Source organism: Drosophila rhopaloa, unplaced genomic scaffold (genome assembly GCF_018152115.1).
Source record: "Drosophila rhopaloa isolate 14029-0021.01 unplaced genomic scaffold, ASM1815211v1 contig_3, whole genome shotgun sequence".
Classification (NCBI taxonomy): Eukaryota; Metazoa; Arthropoda; class Insecta; order Diptera; family Drosophilidae; genus Drosophila; species Drosophila rhopaloa.
Window position 1 is genome coordinate 7,795,094 of NW_025335123.1, and position 17,026 is coordinate 7,812,119.

Genomic DNA, 17,026 nt, shown 5'->3' on the forward strand with positions numbered 1-17,026 from the left:
TAAAGGTAAAAAATCAAAGTAACCGAGGGGAGACGACAATTGCCCATCTTAGGGTGAGAGACCCACGACGGAACCCAAGACCATCTTCCTTTTTATCATTGTTTGAATTGAATTAAAAAAGCGACGGTAATCAATGCGAAGCTGCGCCGGCTGTTTCGTCCTTGTCCTCGTCCAGGACCCTCTATCTAAATCAGGAGAAAAAACCTTTGCCTGCCTCACATGTGACACAAACGCCACCCCACCCCTCGCGATTCATATCTTGGGAAAATCTTGGCCACCACCCAAAAATAAAAAAAAGGAAACCCAAGGCGCTTACACACACACACACACACACGCGAATCGGGAGGACGTGGAAAAAAAACAATAAGGACACGCACGAGGGGCATAAAAAATTAATATCGGGGAAGGAAAAAATTTGCATAGAACAAAAAATGCCGTTACACACACACACGGCGCTACCTGGACTCGCAGGACTCACAGGACTCGCAGGACTCACTGAATTCGCAACTCCCTGCAGATCCTTCGGGGGTTGCAAAAAGGACCAAGCAAAAAATCACACTACCCCGCGGGACAAAGGAAAACGAAATAAATACAAAAGGAAACTTTAAGGAAAGCAGGCGGCGATCGGTAAAAATTGCATAAAAAATAATTGCAAGGCGACAGGACGCGGGCTGGATGTCCTATGTCCTCCCCTCTTGCCTCTTGCCCCTTCCCCTTGCTCCCTGCCCGCTTGCGTTGATTAAAGCGCACAAAGGACGAGTGACGAGTTTTTTTTCTTAGCGTTCCAGGACATTAGCAGCATCCTTTTACAAGGCATCTCGCATCTGCGCAGGCGCCGCCGCGTCTTCGTCCTGCCGAGGGGTACAAAATTAAATGCGCGCGCAAAAAACAGGGTTCGTTATGGCATTGGCAGGCATAGTATAGTAAAGTAAAAAAAAACAAAAAACAACACACATGAGGAACAAAAAAAATCGTTTACCCCCTGACAAAGGGAAAGGATTAAGCAGCGAGGCAGAAGAAGAACCAAAAATCTTAGAAAATGTTACGCATCCGCCTGTCCATCTCCATCTCCTTCCCCGAATCGCCTCCCCTCTCCCCGCTGGCATTGCGTCCTCTATTATTAGATATATTCCGGAGGAAGGGGATTTCGAGATCGGGGCTGGTCGCCACACTTATTGCGCAGCTTCCGCGATGGGAACTCCATAGAGAACTGCGCACATCCCATGCTGGGATACGCGATACAGAGATTTAGAGAGATTCCGAAGGAGAGAGAAAGAGAGTTCAAGGTACTCCGACGTTGCCAGGATCTGTGGAGCATTGTCTCCATAAATAGCTCACTCAACTGAAACAGAACTCCAGCATCTCCCTTTCTACATATGATCCCTCCTCACAAACGAACTTAATTAGTTCTGCCTGCTAAACATGATCTCCAAAAATTAAGAACTATCCAAAACTAGTGCTATCTTATAGCAAACCATCTAAGGTTTGGAATATGTATCTTAAAATTGTATTTAAAAACATTTAAATTAACTATATTTCGAATATGATTTTTACTAACACAGAACTCTATAATCTATCCACTTAAGAAAATAGCATTGAGCATTGAAAATATTCATAGAAAAACTTACCAATAAGAATATAGCATTTATTAAATTTACATGTTTTAATGCATTATAGAAAAAAAATATATTACAAGTATGAATGATATTACAAAATTATAAGCAAATATATTTGATTTAAAGATTTTATAGTTATTAGAAAATGAATGGATATTAGACAATATATGATGTTAATGGGAACTACTATCGACTTATAAATATGAAACCTTAATTAGTTTTTTAGGGATTTCTTAAGGTGACATGAGTTAGAATACCTCTTAAATCGATTTCCTCAAGATCTGTAAATTGTAACAGAACCCAAAATCATGGGTTATCTTTAGTTAGGATCCCTCGCATGGCCAACCCGAGGTGAAACCAATGCCATTGGTCAATTGGTCGCTGGTATCTAACTCGTTCGCTCTATCCACCCCCTCCCCATCCCCCCCTTTCCCATCTGTATGTCCGTGACATAGTTATAGTTTCACTCCTTCGTTCCCAATTTTAACCCTCTGCCGCCTAACAACTCAATTTGGGCAGCGATTAGCGGCGGACAGTCGTCGCTTTTCCATTTCCCATTTCCCATGTGAGGAGAGATTTTCTTCCAGAGGGGGGGTCTGGGGGGGAGCAGTTACAGTCGCAGTCTCCGTCGCTGCCTCTGCCGCCGTCGACGCAGGCAGCGACGGACAGCCGTCCGCAGATGAATTCATCCCCCTTTTCTCATTTTTCCTATGGTCCACTCGCAACTCGAACATGTGCGAGGGAGAGAGGGAGAGAGTGAGGGAGACAGCGTAGCAACCCCTGCATGTGTGTGTAGTGGTGACTACACACGTTTTTTTCTACATATTTTTTTTTTTAGCCCCGACCCTCGAGGGTCAAAGGGAAAGATGAGCGGTGTGTGAGTAAAAAATACTGGCGCTGCCTCGGTCGACGTCGACTGCGACCGCACAGCCTCAGCGGCAGGACTGAGACTGAACGACCGACGACCGTCGACCCTCGAGCGTCCCAGGAAGCCAACTAGCTGTCAGTCCACGTGAAGCCTCCGAGGGGTCAACAACACACTACACACGACCTCCGATCAGATCAGATCCTTCGGCAAAAACACGTCGATTTACCATTACCTCGCATTCCCACAATCACTCGAAACGGTTTAACCGATACGCAACCGATACTTAACCGTTAACCGTTACCGCTTCGTGTCTTGTGAAAGTGCTAAAATCCTACAAAAACCAAACAAACGAAAATAAACAAACATTCTGGGACAACCACACGCAGGACAATTGGATTACCTACGATCGTGTGTCTGTCACTTAAATCTTTTCGTGCCTTCCGCTTTTTTTTTTTACAAAAACTATTTTTTTTAAACCCAAAACCCACAAAAACAACAAAAACTTGTGATGTGTTAAAAGTACAAAACATATAACATATAGAAAAAAACACAGACAACCCCAAACCATTTTTTTTATACCAAACTTAAGATGTACAACAAAATGCTGTCGATCAGTGAGGATCATGGATTCCGTTCGCTGAGCCGTAAGTTTCCCAATCAAAAAAGCCCTTGTAAATGTGGGTGTTAATTGCCAATAGTCATCCTTTCAATTAGACTTGGGTCGGTACATTTTTTAATTGTTTTTTAATTGATTTTCCTGTGATATCTTAAGTTGTAATTATAAACTCCCTTGAAACACTTTGACAAATCAGGAAAGACCAAAAGTATGTCCAATATTTCCCAATAAGCAATTGCCCAGATTCATGTATCTTGGACTGAGATAACCGCAGAGTTTCTTGGAACTTCCCAGCAATTCCTATAACAGCTCTTCCTGTTCTGGTGCGGTACTTCTTTCTTCCATGGTTTTCATGGGTGTCTCTTTAATCATTCGCCGTTGTCGTTCTGTTTTGTCCCCCAAATAGATACAAAACACAGGCAAATGTGCGGACAATTTTTGATAAGCGCGTTGTACTGGGAAGACAGCAACAACAAGAAACGGTAACAACAACCAGAACCAGAACAACAATTACAACGGCAATAAGCCAACGCCCGCACCCACACACACACACACACACATGTGTACTTAGGGGTACAGAGGGTATAGACTCCATATAGAGGGGGCAACCTACTTACCTACCTATATGGATCGCAGCTATATTTACATATGTCCGTCGTGGCTGTCGTTGACTTTCGGGAAATAAAACAAACTTCTCTATATCGCCTCTCTGCACCTTGCTCACAATACAAATACAAATATTTTAGCGACAAAAAACAAAAACAAAACAAGAGGAGAGTGAAAAAACAACGACCTGAAAATGAAAAGTAAAACTTACAAGCCACATATGTCTTATCAAAAGATGTGAGCAGGGAACAACAATGGGAACATTTCATTGGCTCTGAGCAAATAGAGCGGTCCACCTTAAACTTACATTTCGATTACAAACGGATGTTCAAACAACGCTCGACTTCAAAAGACCAATTGGATTTTAGCCAACCGGAAGTACAGTTAGCTGGGTTCTTCGAAAGTACATTGATGATCTATTAACACTATGAATAGCTTAGAGCGCATCATAATCACTTTCACTATCACTGTTGTATACTTTTTTACTTGATAATTACAATTAATTTATTTAACCGTATAACAAAGTATTTAAACAATCAATATTTATTATGTACTATAGCTATTTTTTGCTCTTATCATGTTTAATATTCTACCGCCTCGTCTAATTTGTTTTATGTGGCATTAACAAGGCTTTCGTTTCTTAAAATAAATTTCAAGGAAATTTATTGAGACTAAAAGTAAAGTATTTATTTAAGTTTTTCACCTGGCTTTTGGGTTTTCACATATTAATTGCCATGTATATGTATGTGCCCCTTTGGTTGAATGCTCTTCTTTTCCGTTGAACCCATGCCTTGTGCCCATTTCCTTTGGGCTTATCAGTCGCCATGTGTGTCCAGCCTTAACACACAGACAGGGGCACACGTGGACTACATGTTAATGCCCGATTCCGAGCCGCGACCATATTTGCATATGGCTCATTCACTCAACCTGGCGGGTTTCGAATCGTCCGTCTACGGGTCTGTGGTCTCTGGTCTCTGGTCTCTGGTCTCTCGAACCTGGTCTGTGGTCTCCGGTCGGGTTTCCATTTGTTTGCTCATTTGTTTGTCCAGATATCCAGTCGCTTACCTTGCCGCCATATGCGGGTGTTATCAGCAGGCCGCGCTAGCTTTTGGCTAACCGCTTCTTTTCCTCGTTTTTTTTTTTTTTGTTGTTACCCCCCACCACCCCCACAAAAACCAACCCCCAGAAAACGGGGTCTATTGGGGGGATAGAGGGGCCAGTAGGCAAATAAAACCAAATTTTTGTATGCTAAAACACTTTGCGAAGGCGACCCGTGTGATAAGGCTTCGGGGCTTCGATATTGTTGCGCCCCCGCACAACAGAAATCATTGTGAATCCAGGCGGCACTATATATACTATATATATATATATATATATATATATATATATACTATATACCACACCGCACTGTTTGTTATAGTTTCAGCTGCTAAACACCTTTCCATGTATCCGTATCGCTGTGTTATCCACACGTAATTTGTTTAAACAAATTAAGTCGGGGGCCGCTCGGCTCCAGTTGATTTTGAGTTTTTCAGCTGCTGACGTCGCTTTGTCACTGTCAGCCAAAAAAAAAAAAATAATAAAAAAACAAAAACAACAAAAAAAACCGCCTGTTGGACACAACATATATACTATATACTATAACGCCCCCGCCGACTGTTATCGCCTGCCACAAAAAGAATTTCGAATTTGTTTAACCCTTTTCTTTCGTTGTTGTTAAAACTTTTAAATGAGTTGGCCAAAAAAACAATACTACAAGTCCAACAAAACAAAAAAAGAAAAAAAAAGTGTTGTCTTTAAATATTTACTCAGCATTTTCAGGGCGTACGTTATTATTATTTCTGCGTTGTTTTTTCTTATTTTTTATTTAACCACACGTCAACAAAGTGGAGCACTTGGAGCTATTATAATTGAATACCCACTCAGTTGTCTTTAGTCTTCGATTTTTGCAGCATAAATGAAAGGATTTTTATTTATAAATTGATTGTATATATTAGAAATATATTTAAGGAAGATTACTTACTTTCTTAAACCAATAGTTTTTTATTCAATTGAGAGGTCTTAAAGAGGCCTAAGTTTCGCCAATTCTCCGCCAAAAGTTGGTCCAGTTTTTCGTGACCTGGCTTTTTCGGCTGACGCCATTTTTCATTTGGGGTCCTGCGTCCTGCGTCCTGTGTCCTTCGTCCTGCGAAAGTGAGCACCTAAAAACAGCCGACGAGGACGACCATGTGGCGCTCTCAGCCTGGTTTTTATGGCATCCCCACAGATAGAGCAACCCACCCATAACCTTTGGGCCATAAAACCGAATACTTCGAATCCTTCGACTCCTTGCCTGAGTCTGTGTGTCCATATGTGTGTGTGTGTGTTCCTGCCAGGATGGGGGCATAAATTAGCACAATCAACGTATTGTTTTCGCCTGCCACGCCCCCAACCCTGGGCAGTCAATAACACGAGAGCGTTATAAATAACAAAAATACAAGGAGCCGAACGAATTTCATATTTTCTTGTCCTGATAATTTGCGCAAAACTTCTATTAATATGTTAATTCTTAATTGTCCCACTTGGCTAACCCCCCCTCCCCCCGCCCGAAAGTATCGCAGACATATCCTAGATATATAAAGGGGAGATATTAATGGCCGGAGGCTTGCATTAAATGGCCAGGAGTGCTTTAGGCCAAAGTCGCAGCTCGTAAATATTTGGCTTAAGCTGCGCGGTTAACAAATCGACGCACTTCAATTTATTTATTTTTTCTTCGAGGGGGAAAACGGCTGAATTAATTACGCATATTTGCAAGGCAAGAGGGTAAAAGATGCCAATGACATCACACATCAGCTAATAAATTCTGATTTCCAAAGGCGGAAAAAGAAGTGTAGCACTTTATTAAGAGATTGCGAATGCATAGCAAATTATTCGTTAATTGTATGCTGGATGGTTGTGGAAAATATAAATATGTTTTGGGAGTTTAGTTCAAATCAAAGACACAGAATAAAGTTATGGCATTAAATATTAATTGAACAATGCTCTCTATATTCACTATTTGATCTGCTTTAATCGCATTCGATTTGGTCACTGTCGAAAGGGTTAATGCAATTTATGACTTTTCGGTCTCGATAAGCTGGCACTTTTATGAAATCTATTTGGCAAGGACTCTGTTGACACTTGTCAGGCGGACTGACACGCTTGACAGCTTCACACCCTTTCACCTTTTATTTTTTTTTTTGTTGTCCAACCCCCCTTCCCACCGTTCCCCTAAATATTAACCCTCTTCAGCTGGCGCAATATTGTGCATGCTGTCAATAAGTTTTCCTTTTCATAATCGTAACTTGCAGTCTGTGTCTGTCTGTCTGTCTGCTAATCTTGTGAGCAAACATCTAATCTAATCGCTTAGGCAAATATCATCGGGCAACGCCCCCGGCCATTTCCCGCTCGACCACGCCCCCATTTTCAAAAAGACAGCAGGTAAAACAGCAGAGCACCGTTCATCTTGACTCTTATTTTACCTGCTTTTTTGGCCCTGGCCAATTGCATGCTGGCCAATCAATAAATACACTACTAATCAGCTGGAAAATACCCAAAAAAAAAAGGTCAATCGGGGGATGCAGAGAAAAACATATTTTTTTGGGAACAAAAATAGCGTATATAAAAAAATAAGCGAAAATTGAGCGTGGCCCACCCAGGCAATCAGCAGAAATTACAAGGACACATGTGAATGTCACCCCCTCGCAGGACAATCAATTGATAAAAAAGCGTAGCTCCTGGCAGGACAATTGGAAGGGCGGTCGGAATATCCCCGCTTAGGGCGCATTAGTTATTGTTTGGACCCAGGGCAAACCGCAAATTGTTCGAACTGCCCCCGGAATGGACATAAAAAAATATAAAGGACAAGTGGCAAAGCGACAGGGAGTCAATAATTCATATATCTATTTCCTAATTGACAACTGTGTGTGGAATTGGGCGGGGATGTCCTGTAATTGAGGATGATGTCTTCGATTAAAGTCACACAATTGATGGATAAAAAATAAGCAAGGAAAATCTGTGATAAAAAGACTAGCATTAGTTGTGTGATTATAGTTTTCAGATAAATGCTTACGGAAATTAAATTTTATAAATTCTGTGATTCTAGTATTGTAAATCATAAAGCAGTGTATTGTTATAGTTCGTAAAAAAAAAGGGATGCAAAATAAATAAATATGAGACAAAAAGTTTCGCTTGACCGAAAACTTGTGCATTTTCGATTTCAACTTTTTCCCCCGAGTGTCCTGCGGCGAAGGAGTCCCCTTCCATTTTCCTTTCCCTCCTTCACGTCCTCCTCCTTATTCATTTCCCAGCCATTCTGGTCAATCAAGTCCTGTCGATGGAATCGAAAACAAAAGTTTAACTGCCTTCGGGGCGCTTAAGTTCAGCTGGGTGTTCCAGTTCTTGTTCGTTTGGTTTATATGTACGCTCGCTGGTGTTGCTAATTTCTGGGCCAGATAAGCCATGACAACCGCAGATACTATATGCGAGTAAATGTATGGGGCGATGGCAAAAAGCAGCAGCCGAATTAATTGCACAGCTACTGGAATTTATGGTCATGCACACACAATCAATCCACCACCGAAGCCCAAACCGAAACCCAAACCCAAACCCAATTCCAAACCCAAACCAAAACCGAAATCCTGAATCTCCTTCTCACACCCACATATGCAAATACTGGCGCGGGAAAAAGGGGGCGGTTGTTGGGCTATTTTTATTGTTGTTTCCCCGGCATTTGGCAAATAAATTAAAGTGCACGGGGAGATTGGCATTCGCGGCGGGCATATTTGCTTATCTGGCCATATGTAAATAGGGGATTTTCACATTTACACTGGGAACAATTAATGAAGCCGACTCGGCATGGCCATAAAACAGTCGGGCTAAATGAGTGGCCCCTGCCAGATTTATGAACTGCCAACTAAAGGAGTGCCATCTTCTATTTCGCATCCACAGATTCCGACTCCACAGAGAACGATGCCGTGGCCACACAGGACATCCTCACGTGCGGCGCCTGCCAGAAGGCGTTCGCCCTCTCGGACATTGTCAAGTTCATCCAGCACAAGGTGCTGCAGTGCAACAAGGAGAACTACGGCCAGTGCGCCACCCAGAATCCGCAGATGGACCGCGACGCGGAGGAGGGTCGTCCGCTCAGCCTCGTCAACCGCCGCCCCTCGATCTCCGCCCCCATTTCCGGCCGCAAGTCCGCTCCCGCCTCGGCAGCAGCGGCGGTCGCAGCGGCAGCGGCAGCAGCAGCGGCGGCAGCAGCGGCGGCGGCGGCCAGCAGCACGGCCAGCGGCTCCAGGATCCACACACCACCACCGAGTCCGGCGGACCTCCTGGCCGATGGAGCTAGTAGCACGCCCAAGCGTCTAGTAGACGGTGAGTTTTCCTATTTCCCATTTAAGGATATTTCAGCAAGGATAGAAATTAAAAGAATTGGAATACCAATAAATGCAATTACATTAATTGGTATTAAACAAATGAAAATTTAGTAATAATTTTAAAATCATCAACAAGATAAACTTAGATTTCTTGTCATCAGAAATGATTATTAACAATGAACAGCTTAAATAAATATTAATTAGAAAGAAAGAGAGAAAAAAGGAGATAAGCAAGCCTTGGCTTACATTGTCAGCCTTCAAGCAAGCTGAGTTTTATTTAGTCACAAGTGACATTGTTTTCTGTCGGTGTACTAATGCCACCACCCCTCGATCCCCCCGCAGAGAACGACAATACCACGCCCAAGGACAGCGAGACGGGCGCCACCACCCTCGACTCGAATGCCGCCCCCTCCAGTCCGGCGGCCATAGAGCGCCAATCCTCGGGCGACAGCAGCTGCGAGCTGGAGGAGCAGGATCGGCAGGATCGGCAGGCCAAGGTCAAGCAGGAGCCGTTCGAGGAGGAGGGCGCCAATCACCACCACCAGATGGAGGATGACAACGAGGAGGAGGAGGAGGAGGAGGAGCGCTCGCTGGCCAAGCGGCCCAAAATGGAGCTGGTCGATGCCGAGGCCAACACAGTCCACACAGGTGAGTCCTCCCACGAGTCCCATGGGTTGCCCATCCTCCACTACAAAATAGCAGGACGCATTTTTGGGTGGCAAAATTAAAATTCCCTCCAAAGCAGCGTCGAATAAAAAATGTGTTTGATGTGATGATCGGGCCGCGGGCCCTCGGCGATAAGCTGCAGCTGCATTAAATCCAAAAAAAACCCTAAGAAAAAACGTACACAACGCAATAATGATACGGGGAAAAAAGCGCGGACACTGCGGGCTGTGGACTACATAATACGGACCATGGACCATGGACCACGAACTGCGGACTGCGGACTGTGGACTTCAAAGCGCAGCTCTCAATGCTGATAAACTGCAGCAGGACGAAAAAGGACACTCGGACAGCGAGCGCGACAATCGAAACCCCGGCTCTCTGGCCTTTGACTTTGACATTTCAATGCAAATGATGATGAAAAGCCAAAGACAGCAATACAAAAACAAAAACAAAGAGCAGAAAAGGCAGAAAAAGCAGTGGCAGCAGGACTATGGCAACGGTTAGGGGTAACCAACAGCCAGGCAGGACAATAAAGCCGAAGCTCAGAAGCTCAGAAGCTGCCCTCGAGGGTAATTTGAATGCCTCAAAAACAGCTAAGGAATGCCAAAGGGGGTGAAAGGCCACTTGACTGGACAAAGGACATCGCACTGGACTTGACACACGCACAAAAGCTGGCCAAAAACAAGGGATATTTCAAAAATATAAAAATACAAAAAATATGAGAACAAAATTCCTCGCAACTTGAACCCGCTGAAAGAGGTGCCCGTTGTTTTCCAGAGAGGTCAGAAGCATAGGTAGAAAAAATCAAAAAATAAAAAAATAACACATCGCGAAGGTCGCGTGTCAGCCAAAAAGCGATTGACTTACAACATAAAATTGGCCTTAAAAATGGTATATCGGGATGCCGAGATACAGATACAGAATTTCAAGGGGAGAAACCAGCTACACATACGCCATTTAACCCTTGAACTTTTGCGCTTTTGACACGAACAGCGAACAACAAAAGTCACTGACAATACGGCAAAAAGTTGTTTGACTCTGACAATGCCAACTGACAAGACGCAGATACACAGATGCACAGATACACGACCAGAGCTACAGATACATCCGCAGATACAGATACAGATACAGCTACAGATACATCGCACAGAGCTGCGTTAATTACGCATTGTTCTGCCTTTTTCCCTATTTTTTTTCCCCCCGTTCGACTCTGTACTTTACTTCAGTGGCTGTCCAACCTAACTCCTTCCTTTTGGGCCATTGTTGGCCATTTGGTAATTATAAATACGCCATGGCAACCAGTGCCCGTGCTCGCTGAATAAAAGAAAGCCAACTGTCAACAAAATGGATATTTGTTGCAAAAATGTAAATGCAACATGTCCTTGCCACAGGACGACTTTTCACCTGTCAGCCCAGCCGTGTTAATTATCAATTTCGAGGCTCAGCATGTCGCGACCGCAGCGACAATGAAACCCCATCAAGAGGGTTAAGGGTTAAGGGTCACGTGGGCGTTGGGCGGTATGGGGTTAAGGCTCAGACCGCAATTATTGACTCATGCTGGCACTAAGCCAAAAAAAAAAAAGGAAAAACAAAATGTAAAGCCGAGTGTAAAAAACTCCCCACTCGAAGCGGTCGAATGGTCGAAATCAATGGCTAATGCCTTGGGTTCATGCAATTCCACGTCCTGCGAGCAGGATTAGATGTCCTGCGCCCGGTGTCCTTTGTGCGGAAAATGCCGGAAAAGGATACGGACTGGCTTAGGATGCTGACAGTTGGCGAAGCTGCAACAATTATCCCATTACGCGCGCAACCCTTTTATTCTGTTTCGCCACCCGCTGGCATCGCTCATACGCACTGTGAGACGACTGCACTTCCTGGCGGTCAATTTGCCATTTCCGGTGCCAGCACATCCGCTCCTTGCGTTCAAGGAGTGCAGAGAGAAAAATAAATATAAATACTATTAGGACAGATTGCTTGATTTAACAATTAGAAATGATTTTTCATATATGTAAATAAAAATAAATGTAAATAAGGTATCCTTTTACAAAACTGAAACACTAAAAACAAAAACCCAGCTTAAGCCTCTTTTTTTTGATCTGAAAAATAAATAATATTTAAATGAGTTTTTTTTGCATTGAAACAGCAGCTGATAGAAAGAAAAATTTTGTATATGACTTGAATATGTTTTTATTATAAATATTCCTCAGCCTAATAGGTATTTTCCTAATACACAAAAAATGTATTAATGAGACCTTTTCCTATTTTTTTGTTTAACTGAAGAGTAAATAATATTTAAATTTATTTGCCGTGTCGGATCTTCCCGCATTCGACAGCTGACAGAATCAGAACGTGCCAAACCCGCGCCTTTTGTGTTTTACCCGTTCCTCTGCCCATTTTTTTTATCTAAATAATTATTTTGAAGCGCGTGCGCATCGCGAGCTGCGATCAAGGATCAGACAAATAATGCCTGATGTTTTTCGACAACTTTTACCTCTTTTTTTATGTACTTTGAGGATCGGGCCCAACCCTTTCCGCCAGTATTCAAGGGTTGCTCCTTGTGTTTTCCACGGGGATGAGGCATTGCGAACGTATTATCTGTCAGATTCATTTGCATTTCCTGTGGCATGCGGGCCGGCGATCCCTGATCTCAGGATCCTGGATCCTGGGCTCTGAAGGCTGATCCTGAACCCCGCTGCCAAAGGGTCGCGACGAAATCATGTTAAACACGACTCACCTTTGACAGCGCCAGGAAGCTGTTTCATTTTCAGTTTCCCCTGCACAAGTTTAATGTGGATTCCCATAAAATGTATAGTAATACAAAAAAAAAAAAAAAAGGAAAAGTGTGGAGAATGCGTGTCCTGTCTCGTGCCTTTCCATTTCCATTCTTTTTTATGGATAATTTTGGGAAATTTTCATTTCGTGCGTTTTAAAGGCGTCATTTAAATGCAGGGAGCGTCCTCATCTCGGGGGTAGTTCACTGCGTTCCCCATAGTTTCCATTTCGATGGCATTAACACCTTGTTGTCCTCGGTGGCGACATGTGGCCAGCCTGCGTCGTCTTCGCCTTTTTCGCCTTGGCTTTCAATTTTTATTTATTACAAATTTTCGTTTTAGTGGCGGCGCAAAAAAAAAAAATGAAAAAAAGAAAAACGAACACGAAAACGAAAAGTGTCTTCTTTGCACATTTTTCATAAATTTTCCAATTTTACATCTGTTGCGCGGGGCGGCGGCACATGTGTCGCAGGACACGGGATGCAGGACATTCGGGTGGGTGGTTTTTAGGGCTGCCATTTCCGCCATGGCAAATTAACAAATGTCGCGACAAAACCGCAACAAACTAAAGGACACACATGTGCCTGTGTGTGTGTGTGTGTGCTTTAGCATAGGGCAATATCCTTCGCAATATTGGCAATCTCCGTCCGGGGTTTCATGCGTGTCCTGGCGCATTTTGGCATGCCAACCGCGCTGCAAAATCAATAAATAAATAAATACTGGCTAGGATCCGCGGTTCTCCCTTCCTCCGCAAAATGCTCATTAATAATTAATAACGAAATTGCCAGGCAACCTGAATTTACACGGGCAAAAGTCTAGCTAAGCTGGTAATGCAATTTATAGCTTTAAGAGCTGCACTGGAAAATTTGGAAATTTAATAGTTAACACATTGGGAATTGTGGGGATCTAAAATATAGCTTTTGAAACAATTAGCTCTTTTAATAACTTGTCTTATTGAACTATTTAATTTGCGCTTTTGTAGAACAATATGTGAATATCAAAACAATTATTTTATATGGCCAATAATGCTTGACTGGAATCCCTTGACTTGCCCTTATACTGATACCCTCCTCCAATCATTATGACCTAAACCTTGACCTAACCTTGTACTCAACGTGAATCCTCCTCTTCTATTTGCAGAGCCCAGCAACTACACGTGCTCCACGTGCAAAACCCGCTACACCTCCGCCTGGCGCCTCATCCAGCACGTGCAGCACTCGCACGGCGTGAAGATCTACGTGGAGAGTCCCGGGGGAGTGGGAGGCGCCACCCTGACGGTGGCCACGCCCGCCGCCCTCAACAACAGTGCTCTGGCCCTGGCCGCCGCCGCCGCCGCAGCATCCGCTTCCGGTTTGGCGAGTCCGCAGCCAGCGGTCAGCCCGAATCCTGCCGCCAAGCGCAGCAGTCCGGTGGCCATCCTCTCCACCTCGGTCAGCTCCAGTTGCTCCAACTCGCTGGTGAACACCAGCGGTGGCAGCATCAGCAACACCAGCAGCATTGGCTCGCCGCAGCAGCAACAGCAGCAGCAACAGTTGCAGCTGCAGCAGCAGCAGCAGCAGCAGCAGGCACAGCAGCAACAGCAGCGTGTGCATCAGCAACAGCGGGAGAATCTGGCCTCCGCCATGGCCGCCGGTATGCGGCACCATCCGCTGCTGCCGCCGCCAGAGGCGATGCATGCCAATCCCTTCCAGCTGCTGCGCATGCCACTGCCGCCGGCGCTTGCCCAGGCCGGAAACGTAGTTCCTACGGTGGCGCCGCTCTTCGGACGCCCCTCGCCCGCCGACCACTACCGCATGGAGCAGCTGGTCAGCGAGCAGTTTCGCCACCACGGCTTCAACCTGGCCGCCGCCGCCGCCGCAGCCCAGGCGCAGTTCAATGCGAACGGCCAGGTGGTGGGTGCCGGGGGATCGGGTGAGCCGCGTCCGCCCTCCTCCAGCAGCAGTGGCAGCCAGCGGGGCTCGGTGCCCCCGGCCTCCCTGCCGCCACCATCCCTGAGCTCCCAGCAGCAGCAGCAACAACAGCAACAGCAGCAGCAGCAGCAGCAACAGCAGCAGCAGTCCGTGCAACAGCAGCAATCCGCACAGCAGCAACAGCAGCAGCAACAGCAGTCCGTGCAGCAGGCGCAGCAGCAGCAGCAGATCACGCCCGGTCTGGTGGGAGGAGCAGGTGGCTCCCTGAAACTGGAACCGCAGCAGATGGATTTTTACTCGCAGCGATTGCGTCAGCTTGCGGGCACAACAAGCCCTGGAGCTGGCAGCACTGTTAACTCGAGCTCGCCGAGTCCTCGACAGAAGCAATCGCCGCACTTCGCGAGCCCCTCGCCCTCGCAGCAGCAGCAACATCAGCAGCAGCAGCAGCAGCAGCAACAACAGCAACTGACGGCCATCCCGCGACCCCATTCCCTGACTCCGCCCGAGAAACTGGGAGAGGGTGGCTCCGAGAATGGCAGCCTGGGCCTGATCCTGGCCAGCACTCCGCGCTCCGCCAGCACGCCGCCCTCGAAAACGGGCGACGTGTCGCTGCAGGAGGCCAGCAACAACTGCTACGCGTGCAGCTACTGCGACAAGAAGTTCCGCTTCGAGAACAACCTGATCATCCACCAAAGGACCCACACCGGCGAGAAGCCGTACAAGTGCACCGCCTGCGACTTCGAGTGCTCGCACATCCAGAAGCTGATGAAGCACATGCGGGTGCACCGCAGTCCGGCGGACGAGCAGGACAACCAGGACAACCAGGACGACGGCAGCAATGCCGACTCGCTGGAGACGAACGAGGCCGACAACGACGAGGACCCCAATCCCGATGAGTCGGAGGAGGAGTTGGGCGACGGTGACAACGATCCGGACGGCGATGGCGACCTGGATGGCGAGGATGAGGACGAGGACGAGCTGGAGGAGTGCGAGGACATGGACTACAAGGCGGAGGACCTCAGTGTGAGCAATCGCATCGACGGCAAGAGCCAGAGTCCCAAGACGACCAGTTCGGGGGCCACCTCGCTGGTGGGCGAGCTGATGGACAAGTTCGGCCTCTCCAACATCGCCCAGTACAGTGAGGCCTACAAGCAGGCGCTGCAGGAGTCGGGCCGCAAGGAGGCGGCAGCCGCAGCAGCAGCAGCCGCCGCCGCCGCAGCGGACAACAACAATCGCGGTGGAGCGGGTGCCCCACTGAGTGACAAGCTGAACGGCCTGCCCGTGGCTGCACTGCGTCTGCGAGATGAGTTTGCCAAGAATTGCAACATGTTCCAGCCGCAGCCGCAGGACGGCGGCGCCCCCTCGCAGGTGCCCCTCTTCAATCCCTTCCCCAATCCCTTCGAGCTGAGCAAGCGGATGAAGATGGACGGCGGCGACTGGTGGGGCATGTCCCAGGCCCTCCACCGCAACGAGGCCCTCTTTGAGAACCTCAAGCTGAAGCCACTGGGCCTGGGCGGGGCCAACTCGCTGATCCAGGGGCCGCTGCTGAAGAAGGAGAGCCGTCAGCGCAACGACACCTGCGAATTCTGCGGCAAGGTGTTCAAGAACTGCTCCAACCTGACCGTGCACCGGCGCAGCCACACCGGCGAGAAGCCGTACAAGTGCGAGCTCTGCTCCTACGCCTGCGCCCAGAGCTCCAAGCTGACGCGGCACATGAAGACCCACGGGCGGACCGGCAAGGATGTGTACCGCTGCCGCTTCTGCGACATGCCCTTCAGCGTGCCCTCGACGCTGGAGAAGCACATGCGCAAGTGCGTCGTCAATCAGGGCAAGGCGGCGGCCGCGGCGAACGCGGTGGCCGCTGCCCAGGCTGCCCAAGCCGCCGCCCAGCACATCCAGGCGGCCGCCCAGCAGGCCCAGGCGGTCCAGGCCCAGGCGGTGCAGGCCCAGGCGGCCCAGCAGCAGCAGCAGCAGCAGCTGTCGCCCATGGGCGTGGTCGGCTACCCGCCCCAGTTCGTCGGTGGCCACAATCTCTCACTGCCGGGCAGCGTGAGTGGTGACAATGACTCCAATGCCTCCTCCAGTCTGACCGGCGTCCATCCCATTTCCCTGAAGGAGGAGGCATGACTTTTCAGTGGCTTCCCAGTGCCGCTGGCGCCACCACCGCCCCTGCAGCAGCAGCAGCAGCAACAGCAGTCGCAGTCGCAGCAGCAGCAGCAGAACAGTCGCAGTCGCATCATGTCGCGCATCTTCTAAAGATACAACCCGTACCCTCAACCCACCCAACACCCCCCCCCCCTGTAAATATGACTTTTTGAAAAAAGCCCCCTCCAGCTCCTTCCAAGCGACGAAAAAAAAACGACCAGAGGCATTTAATACCAAAGCAATAACCGTTATGTAATATAATTTTAAAGATTCGAGCCTTTTTTTTTGAAACTGAAAACACACACACACACAACTTATTTTTTTCCAACATTTTTTTTCGTGCTTGTAATTTATATATATATATATATATAAATATAGAATATAAATATACGTAAATGTAATAATATAATCGCTTAGAGAGTAATTGTGTGG

At 47.0% G+C, this 17,026-nt stretch overlaps 1 protein-coding gene across 3 annotated transcripts in view; it reads left to right on the forward strand.

Annotated features, from left to right (window-relative positions):
* Positions 1 to 16,741, forward strand: part of LOC108047641 (B-cell lymphoma/leukemia 11A) — a 47,501-nt gene extending 30,760 nt beyond the window's left edge. For 2 of the 3 annotated variants that reach the window (XM_017127920.2, XM_017127922.2), the window contains 3 exons: positions 8,675 to 9,100; positions 9,445 to 9,750; positions 13,680 to 16,741. In XM_017127920.2, the coding sequence (XP_016983409.1) occupies positions 8,675 to 9,100; positions 9,445 to 9,750; positions 13,680 to 16,576 (3,629 nt within the window). In that variant the 3' untranslated portion in view covers positions 16,577 to 16,741. Of the gene's footprint in view, positions 1 to 2,589; positions 3,129 to 8,674; positions 9,101 to 9,444; positions 9,751 to 13,679 lie in introns of those variants that run through there. The other variant, XM_017127921.2, reaches the window with a different exon arrangement.
* The last annotated feature ends 285 nt before the right edge of the window (positions 16,742 to 17,026 follow it).